This window comes from Engystomops pustulosus, chromosome 6, assembly GCF_040894005.1.
Source record: "Engystomops pustulosus chromosome 6, aEngPut4.maternal, whole genome shotgun sequence".
NCBI lineage: Eukaryota > Metazoa > Chordata > Amphibia > Anura > Leptodactylidae > Engystomops > Engystomops pustulosus.
The window spans coordinates 89,911,993-89,922,245 of record NC_092416.1 but is presented as its reverse complement, the minus strand read 5'-3'; the positions used below and the strand labels follow the sequence as shown (position 1 = coordinate 89,922,245).

At 42.5% G+C, this 10,253-nt stretch overlaps 1 protein-coding gene across 2 annotated transcripts; it reads left to right on the top strand.

Annotated features, from left to right (window-relative positions):
• The first annotated feature begins 1,835 nt into the window (after positions 1–1,835).
• On the top strand, positions 1,836–9,924 carry PRMT1 (protein arginine methyltransferase 1). Of its 2 annotated transcripts, XM_072110336.1 has the most exons (11): positions 1,848–1,992; positions 3,373–3,426; positions 4,195–4,296; positions 4,385–4,540; positions 6,044–6,107; positions 6,195–6,337; positions 6,693–6,780; positions 7,188–7,303; positions 7,737–7,887; positions 7,985–8,106; positions 9,082–9,924. In XM_072110336.1, exons 1-11 carry the CDS (start codon positions 1,963–1,965, stop codon positions 9,163–9,165), a joined length of 1,110 nt encoding a protein of 369 aa, XP_071966437.1. In that variant the 5' UTR covers positions 1,848–1,962; the 3' UTR covers positions 9,166–9,924. The 2 variants fall into 2 exon arrangements, with proteins under 2 accessions (XP_071966436.1, XP_071966437.1); XM_072110335.1 differs by lacking the exon at positions 3,373–3,426 and having other exon boundaries at positions 1,836–1,992.
• The last annotated feature ends 329 nt before the right edge of the window (positions 9,925–10,253 follow it).

Sequence of the window (10,253 nt, the reverse complement as noted above, 5' to 3'; positions counted from 1 at the left end):
TGCCAACAGAACAATTTAAGCAGTAACCTATTGATCCCAGCTGTATCACAAATTTCAATTGTATTTGCGCCCTGAGGACACCAATACAATAGAAAGAAGATGGAGAAATTTGGATTATAGCTTCCTTCCAGGGTCCCCTGAAGAGGAAGATTCACCTTCTCGCTTCTTGTGTAGCCCTGGCAAAGGAGGTGTCGCTTTAAAATAGCACTGAGCATAGCGTGTCCATATCTTGAACAGCAGGAGGAAGCCTTGACTCACGTCTAGCTAATTTTGTGCTGAGGTGAAGGCATGGGTGCCCACAAAAAGGGCTCTGAGTGCCACCTCTGGCACCCATGCCATAGGTTCACCACCACTGCTCTACATAGTGTAGGAAAAATTAAAGGGAACCTTTCATCAGATGCCCTTTTTATGGCTGCCCCATAGAAAATAGTGTACACATCGCCAGAGATTTTATAGTAAAACTGGATTTTTCCAAAAAAGTTTACCTTTCAGAGCTGTGTCCCTAGTCTTATGGGAGTAGCCAGTGAGGAGTGGGGTAGGCATGTATGACATCCTTAGAGGGAAGCGATGGGAGGGGGAGATATGGGGGACATTGTAGTCTTTTTTTTTACTTGAAATCAATACATGACGGGGCGGTTTCCCAAGGGGAGGGGAAGCACTCATCATTGGCCACTCCTATGGGACTAGGGACACAGCTCTGCATATAGAAAGGTAAACTTACATCTAACTTTTCTTTTTTTTTTTGGAAAAGCCAGTTTTATTATTAAAACACTTTAGCAATGTGTACACTATGGGGACATGGGGGAGCCAGAAAACTGGCTCCCGATGACAGGTTCCCTTTTAGCACTAGTTGCGCCAAATTTGTGACAAAAAAGTCACATATCCACTGCAGCCATTAACACCCTGTGCCACATTTATGAAGTGTTCTTTTTGTTTTGCACAGATTTATTAAAAACTAAAAAGTCTTTGTATGCTCTTAGGCTACATGCACAAGAGCGTATGCCTGTCTGGCGCGATGGAGAGGAGGAGTGACCCCACCCCATAGAGACGCACGGCGTACGGGCCATAACACTGGGAAAGATTGGACATGTCCTATCTTTTTCCTGTGTATGGTCCACATGTGCCATTGCCGTCTATGGGGGGCGTATTGGTCGTACATATGCCCCACTATGCAGCCTTATACTGACATTATTTCTCACTTAGCCCTGCCCTGGCCCAATGTTGAGACCATGCCCCCTTTCACCTTAATAGTGCAGGTTCATAGTGGAGTGAGGATGGGAGGGTGGCTGATGAAAACCTTTCCTATGGGAATGAATGGGGTGTAATAATCCATCTCGCTATAGAGTCAGGCTGCCCATCACTACTGTGTGAGGTGACATATTGGTGGGACCACAATGCTTCTCCATTGGAACCCCTATGAGAACTGTACAACCTTGTGACCACTTTTGTCCCTGATATAAATAACACAAGCTCCATTGCACGTTGGCTGATTTATCCAAGTTCTGTCTCTGATAAGTATAAGGAAAGGGCTTGAGCGGTCACGGCTGATATCCGCTGTGGTTCCTGGCTACATGGGCTTATGTGAGATCCAGGCTCCTGGAGTATCTCGGTAATGGATGAGCTCGGTGATGTACCCGCCACATCCGCGGACATGTTTGGCCTCCCTCGCAGTACATCACGTTGGCGCCTCCATTATAGAATTTGCTTGCGGAGAAAGGCAAGATCTGGCGATGGGCGGGGATTACACTCCGCTACACCCACTTTTCATGCTTCAACCAATCCAGCGGGAAAGGCGTAAATCACTAAGGGCGCCAGAAGATTGCAACTGTGGGCGGAGCCTGCACATCCTTTATATACAGACGGGCCTCGCCGCATGTCGCAGTGTTCTGTTGGAGGCCGTTAATTCATCTGTACCGGGCAACTGTGTGGCGTGTAGGAAGCAAGGGAGACGGTGCGGACATCATGGCGGAGGCAAGCACCTGCAGTATGGAGGTAAGGACCGTGTGCCGGCACGGATAGCGCCGTTTCTCATTCATTTTGAGGGAGGGGGAGGACCGAACAGGCAAATACGGTGATTCCGCAGGCCCAACCTCGCCGTAGAGTAGGTATGGAGCCTCTTCTAGCCTCCGCTATTGGCGGTATTACGTATAAGTGCGGTCTAGGTAGTTGCCCCATCGTGTCCTGGCTCTGCCATGGATGCCTGCCCCCGCCCACATGCCGGCAACAAAGGGCGGCCTTGTGCTGCGCTCCACGTGTGTCCCCGGCCTGCTCTATTACACTGCCCGGGTGTATGAATGGCTTCCTATGTCTGATAACACGCTGCTCCGAGGCCCGGCCTAGAGATGATAGTGCAGCTTTTGGCCAGGGCCATCACTTTGCCTCGTGGGTACAATACTCGCTGTTATCAGCCAAGGAAGCAATTTCCGGGCTCCGTCGGGCCCCGGTACCACCTCGCGTGGTCTCAAAGGAATCAGTGATCCGGTATTTGTTGCCTGGATCTTTTGTAAAATCTCCAACCGATAAGAAGCGGATTTACACTTGCAAGTTAAAACCCATTTAACACATGGCAGCTCTGATTTTCTGAGTTGGGTCTATAGAAAACCTTTTTGAGCGGTTGTAAGACTATTGACTTGTGTTGTACTTGTATCAGAGTGCAGTATACCGGGAGAGATGGACTCATCCATGTGGGATAAGATCTGATTAGCCGCAGGTGTGATGTACATGGGTGCTATAGTGTTGCCACCCACACACTTGTTTCTCCTGATAAATGACCCTTTTATTTTATCCACAGAAGGTGGGGTAGGTAGTATCTAGACACCTATTGATCATGTCTACCTACAGCTCAATCTGATCGTATGTGTGTAGCACTGCTATACAGTTATTTTGGAACTGTTTAAACTGGTGGGAAGGCTCATGGACAATAAAAGGGATTTTCCATGTGTATGAGGAGGCCTCCTTGACCTGTTCTGAGGGCATATAACTTGTCAATGAATGGCTTGTTTGGACATGGGATGTTACTTCTGTATGAGTGAGCCCTCATATTTGTGGGATAACATGATCTGCAGTCAAATATTCTTGTCAATTTCAGCCAACTCCTTGCACTCGTTGTGGCTTTTGGGTATATATACATATAATTTTTTTTTTTTTTTTTTTTTTGAGGGACTCTGCCTGATGACTTGTCAAGATGGGTTTTACACCCTCATTTGATGAGCAAGTCTTTATTTCTTGCCTTTTTTAGGTGTATGGGTGTCTTAAACTTATTCTTGTGTCATACATGATTACCTCATGAGTCTTGGTTATAAACTTTTTTTTTCTGCCATTGAAGTGTAGAATCTGCAGTTTATTCACTCTTTCCTTGTTACTTTCTCCTAGAACTTTGTAGCCAAGTTGGCCAATGGAATGAACTTGTCGCCTGCAGTAGAAGATGTAAATATCCTTTGCACATCTCTGGTTAAACCTTGGCCAACAGGGCTATGGAAGTTTTTGTGGAGCTCTTTCCTACTCTGTTGTAACTGGTGCACTCTGTAGCTCCTTACTTTGACAAAGCTTAAAGGGGTTATCTGGTTATAAAAGTTACTCATGGCCTAGCTGCGGTGGGTTATTTAAAAGTAATAAACGTGTACCTACCTCTGGTGCTGCCAATGTCCCATGCTGTGGTCCATTTGATCCGTGCCCCTGTTTGTTTACAGGGGCACAGAATCCACACACAGGGAGCTGCCAGCTGGCTCCTTCAATCTGTCCCTATCTCTGTAAGCCTTGGGAGAGGGTGTCAGATGGGAGCTTGCGGCCGGCAGAAAGCTCCCTATGCACCCTTGTAAACCAGCACATAGATGAGATGGACCGTGGCACGGGACATCAGCAGCGCCAGATGAGGTAAGTACGTTTATTTTTAAATTGCCCGCCCTGAAGTAAATTTTGTATACTCAGATAACCTCTAAGTTTCTCTAGAGCAGGCCATGGGGGGGGGGGGGTAGCATCTCCTTAGTAGTGTCCCTTGTCCTTCACTTGATGTCTGGTGAACATGAGTTTGAATAAATAATACTTTAAAGGATCCCAGTTTTTCTATATGATCCTAAGCTTTGATGCAGATATAATGTGCTCTTGGCCTCCTAGCTTGGTTAATCATAAGAATTGGGTTGGATATTGACTTTCTAATTTTGAAGATCAATGCTCATGTTCCATCTTTTCAACTAGGTTTCCTGTACACAAGCCGAGAGCAGCGTAAAGCCAACTGCAGAAGAAATGACCTCTAAAGATTACTACTTTGACTCTTATGCACATTTTGGTATCCATGAGGTAAGTTGGTCTACTTTGGCTTTTTCTCTCCTCTCCCCTCCTTCCTTCTCTCCAGTTTCCTAATTAATATTGGTTTGTTATTTTGCAGGAGATGTTAAAGGATGAAGTTAGGACCTTGACCTACCGTAACTCGATGTTTCACAACAGACACTTGTTTAAAGATAAGGTTGTCCTGGATGTTGGGAGTGGAACAGGGATCCTCTGCATGTTTGCTGCTAAGGCTGGAGCAAAGAAGGTTATTGGGGTAAGAAAATTCTTCCAGTAGCCTTTCGGTCCTTTCTGCTTGGTAAATGCTTTAATGCTGGTTGAAGAAACTGCAGACTGCACAATTTCATCCTGCCTTGTGCTTCATGTAGCAATATATGCTCAGTGGAGGCCATAGTAACCTGCGATGGATGCAACTGTATTGCATCCATCCCCTGACCTCTACAAAGTTTACTCTGGAGTTTCCCAGTGATGCAACTGTCCATGTAAGAATGGTTGCATCCCCTCAGCAGATGCCCTGATGCAGATGTAAAACTGTGGCTCTTTATAGGGATCAATGGTAGATGAATAGAAATTTAGGACCAGCACTATTCAAAGTAAATGTAAAATGCTACAACATGCCACATAGTAACATACAATAATAAACAAACATGTCATTTGTAGTATTGGTACTGGATAAAGAATATCCAGACTGCAGCAAGATGCCAAATCAACTGAAAAGGTGGTAAACTTGTCAACATGGCATCTCTAGGCAAAGCACAACATGTGGTGGTGTGTGCAGAACTAGCTGTCCAGCACAACCAAAGAAACAGTAGATTTTGTCACAGCGTGAAGGCCCTGAACAGTACTAGTGGTCCAACAAAGTGGAGTTTCCCAGTGATGTAACTTTCCAAAAAAGTTCCTTCTCTCAGCAGATGCCCTGAACATTGTTGATATTCATTGGTGAATATATCCCACTGTGAGCATATAGTGAGATCCTAATCCTCCTGATATAGCCTTACAACAGAGGGAGGTTAATGTGAAGCTAGCTTTAAAACTTTAGCTGGTCCAGGGTGTTTAAAGTCTACTGGTCAAGGGATAATCTAAAATTCTTGACTTAAAAGTGTACTCAATGGCTCCTAACATTAAATCTCATCATGGCTCCTATTGTAATAGTTGAGGAATAACTCATCCCTAGCAGATTTTAATGCATGATGAGTCTTTGAGACTGCCATGCAACTACTTGTCATGCGCTGGTCCTCAACTATTACAAGAACTTCAGGGAAACGCAAGGAGATTCAATGTTAACACGCAGTGAGTATACTATTCCAATATATGAACTTTGTATTCCATGAGCAATATACTTGGAATCTTCAAAGGTTTCTTAGGGTGCTCCAAATATCTTAACTATTTGTTGCTGTATAATATGAATAAAACTACTTGAGTAATCTATTGCCATCAATAACTTGATAGACCTATTCCACTGTTAAACAGTGAAGGTCAATAGCATGCATTGCATTAGGTTTAATAGGTATATAGAGCTTTGTATTTGAAGTGTTAAACTTCATTACCAGAGAAAGAGGAGTAACTCTAGATTTGATGCCTTTTACTTGTACTTGTGTGAACAACGCTTCCACGATGCCACTGCAGTTATTTAGTTGACACATGTTAATCAGTTCTTCTGTTGGCAGCTGTTTTAATAACACTTGGTTTTGTCTGCACACGTGCCTGCCTACCACAAATTAATTTTCTCTGAAGTAACCATTCAATTTTTTTTTTCCAGATTGAATGCTCTAGTATTTCTGACTATGCTATAAAGATTGTTAAAGCAAACAAACTGGATCATGGTATGTTCTGTCTTGTAACTGCTATAAATGTAGGCTGTAATGGATTTGTCCATGAACTTTGCTAAACTTTACTGGTTTTACTTACAGTTGTAACCATCATAAAGGGGAAAGTGGAAGAAGTTGAACTGCCTGTAGAAAAAGTTGATATAATAATCAGTGAATGGATGGGATATTGTCTCTTTTATGAGTCTATGCTGAACACCGTAATCTATGCACGTGACAAATGGCTGGTAAGTCCTACCTGAAGCCAAACTTCATATTTCCTATGATTTTTGCCTTGCAATATTGTGTGCCTTGCTACTGTTAGTGTGAACACCTTCATAAACATATGGATAAGGGTGATGCCACACATGGCGTTTTGAAACTGTTTTTAGTCAGTTTTTAAGCAATCCATTAGAAAAAAGCATCCGTTTTTGACAGGTTTCCTGAATTTGCCCAATAAAAACCGGACAAACGCATGTGTTTAACGCATGCATTTTTAAGACAGCTTAAAAACTGACAAACTTTTTCAAAACGTCATGTGTGGCATCACCCTTATCTTTAACTTTTGGACATGTGCTAATTTTTTTTTTCTTTTTACGTTAGACACCTGATGGACTTATATTCCCTGATCGTGCAACTCTTTATGTGACTGCCATTGAAGACAGACAGTACAAAGACTACAAAATCCACTGTAAGTTCTCACATCCTCTTGTGAAGATTCACATTGTTTAACTTCTGAATTTAATACCTGGGCTTTAAGATAATGTGCTTTAATTTAACTTGCTGCAAATCTAATGGCTAGCAGCCTTTCCTTTGTGATCCACAGTATCCAGATGTGAATCTGCTAGCAATCTAGAGTTTGGTTTTTATCTTGCTGCAGATTCAGAAATCCACTAGTGTTCATTTTCTAAACAGAAAAATGTCATATGGTGACTTGTCTTAAGTAGGTTACTGTAATATGACCATTTTACGCACATAAAGGTCTATGGTTAAGTCTGATTTCCTGGAATTTAAAAATGATTGTACTAATAGTCAGATTTGGTGGGGAACCTATTATGGAATTGACCCTGTAAGCCCTTAACACAAGTTTTCTTTCAGGGTGGGAGAATGTCTATGGATTTGACATGTCCTGCATTAAAGATGTAGCAATTAAAGAACCGCTTGTTGATGTGGTTGATCCCAAACAATTGGTTACAAACTCTTGTCTCATCAAGGTATGTATAAAATGCTGAAGCATGGTCACTTAGGATTGCAGGCAACCTGCACCTTATGTATGTTAAATTATTTTTCCCTTGTAAGGAGGGAGCTTCAAAAAGAATACTACCACCTCCACCACCACCACCACCCCCCCCCCCCAATACCTGCAGAGCACCACCTCATCTTCTGAAATAATACTTTCCTTTTACCACCCCCCCCCCCCTCCCAAAGAGTATCAAACACAAATCTCAATTTAGCAGATGCAATGTAGAGCTGTTGCATGATCTGCCTCTGCAGCTGGTGCCAACTTCATCAGGCTTTGACCTTGTCTTGAATTATGCCAGATTTGTCACTATGGCCCCCAAACCTTTTTGTCCAACATTTTATACCCCCTGATGAATGATACCAGGTCATAAATGTGCATATATTTGATTGCTTTTTTGTTTTTAGGAAGTGGACATCTACACTGTAAAAGTGGATGACCTAAGCTTTACCTCTCCATTCTGCCTCCAAGTGAAGAGAAATGACTACATCCATGCCCTGGTTGCTTATTTCAACATTGAATTCACACGCTGTCATAAGAGGACTGGCTTCTCCACTAGTATGTATATTTTACTTAAACATCTGAAGTATTTTGACACTAAGCTGTTACCACTCATGTTGAGCTGGTTTGCTAACTTAATTTTTTTTATTTGTAGGCCCTGAATCTCCATACACTCACTGGAAGCAGACTGTCTTCTATATGGAAGACTACTTGACTGTTAAAACAGGAGAGGAGATATTTGGAACAATAGGCATGAAACCAAATGCCAAAAATAATGTAAGTTTCTAGCTTTGTTAAAGGTTTTTGCACTGGTGGTAATTTGTGGCCAAGTACATGCTCTAATTTTTAGTAAACTAATACAGCATTACAAATATAATTCCAACCTGTCACAGCTCTGGTCTAAACAATTTGTGTCCCTGGGATCTGACCATTTAATCTCCTGTCTTGCACTGAAGTGTCTCTATCGCCCCTCCCCCTGTAGTCAAAGACACACCCAACTTCAAAGCTGAGTAGGTGGTGCTGAAGAGTCATTAAGACACATGTATCATATATTTTTGTCTGCCACTTTCTAGTTTCCTGTAGGTGGCCTACTTAATCATTGCAATGTATCCTAAGTTTTCCTGTTTGATGGGTTGCTTGTGTAGGCTAACTTTTGCAGCTACTATTAGGGGGTAAAGTTGCACACAAACCAAAAAGGTTGCAACAGTAGGTCTGGGTCTAGCATAGTCTGTCTTGGAACTTGTTAGGCACAAGAATGGGACCCTTATAGAGCCCAAAAGTTGCACAAGTGTAACAAACAAAGATAAATGTGGCACAATGGATTAAATCTGAGGCGGCTACATGTTCCCCCATTGTCTTATATCCATCTAATGGATTTCATAATCTGATCCCTCAGCTGTTTGTCAGATACTATGCATTTTTATTTGGCTTCTGAATGTGTAGATAAACCCTGGACCCTCAATTCAACGACATTGTCGGAATACAGCATCTCAGAGCAGGGGAAGCTGAATCCTTGCCCACACAATTTTACTCTATATTTTATTAGTTTTAGATCCTATAACTCTATCATGGGCTGTGTAAATTTCCAAAGGAAGGGTAAAAATGATGTGTAAACATCACTGGAGGGCTAAAATTGAACTTTCATGGTCAAACTCTAACATTGTTTCCTTGGACCACCTTGCAAAAAATGTGACCAATTAAAAAGAAAAAAAAAATATGCAGCCCTTGACTGACTTTTTTTCTATATTGCAGCGAGACCTGGATTTTACCGTCGACATTGACTTCAAAGGCCAGCTCTGTGAATTGTCGTGTTCCACAGATTACAGAATGCGCTGAAGGGAAGACTGATAAACCATTTGACCAGACAGAAAACAATGCATCAAGTATACATTTAGCTGTGTGGTTTTATTTACATATAGCATACACCTTTTTACCTCCCTGCTGGTTTCCTCAGTAGGGTACAATATTTTAGAAACCCTGGATCAGTCTTTAAATCAGCACCTTGTCCACACTGATGACTTGGTCCAACTTGCAAAATGGCCGCATGGCTTTTGAGAATATCTAGCTTTACAAGCTGGTTGAATCTGTAGATATCATGAATTTATTTTGTAGACTGTTCTCAAACTGTCATGGGGCTTTCCTAAGGCAGGAGGCTACAACCGTCACCTGCTATTGGGAATGCCTAAAGAACAGTTTGCGAACAAAAGGACTCTTCTTGCACGATACCCCCCCCCCCCCCCCCCCAAAAAAAAAGTACAATTACCTCCCATTGAGCATATCTCTAATTTTCCGTTCCAAACATCACAACCTGGATGCTGCTGGAATGAAAGATTGATGGACATTGTGGACACTAAATGGATCACTCCTGGTTGCAAGCAGTGTTTGTCTGTAAGACACCCCCACATGCTCAGCATCAGTATGTGCAGCAGTGGGCACATTATCTGCCATTTTGTACGGTTTTGTACATCTTTTTCAGACCCTGACTCGGAAAGGTGTTTTGTTTTATGGATCATTTAAAGATTGCCCATTGTGACTTTCATAAGTTATGGTTTTTATATGGTTACATTCATAATGAAATTAAAAAGTGAACTGTGATGTGGTATCTCCTTTGTGGATGGGCATGTGTGGATTCACTACATTTATCTTTCACGTGTGTATGAGGGCCTACTATTTTATGGACCACACACAAATTACTTGTGGGCTCACTAACCTCTGGTTTCTACAATGCTCTGGTCCACTGGCTCAATTGCTAAAAAGCAAGGATCAATATAGATGTGTGCTTGGGGCCTTTTGAATTCTGCCTTGGAGTTACTCGGCAACAAAATGTCTTGCACAACTTTGTTGATGGCTTTAGGCTTAATTCACATGGCCATGTGCTTGCCCAGGTGTAGAAGTGCAGGGCCCTGAGTGCTCTGCACCCGCTC

Bases quoted from the DNA above. Each gene is read 5' to 3' on its own strand.
- PRMT1 (XM_072110336.1), top strand. From the start codon at position 1,963: ATGGCGGAGGCAAGCACCTGCAGTATGGAG. The intron at 3,427-4,194 runs GTAAATATCCTT...CTTTTCAACTAG, and splicing joins TGTCGCCTGCAGTAGAAGAT to GTTTCCTGTACACAAGCCGA. The intron at 6,781-7,187 runs GTAAGTTCTCAC...GTTTTCTTTCAG, and splicing joins CAAAGACTACAAAATCCACT to GGTGGGAGAATGTCTATGGA.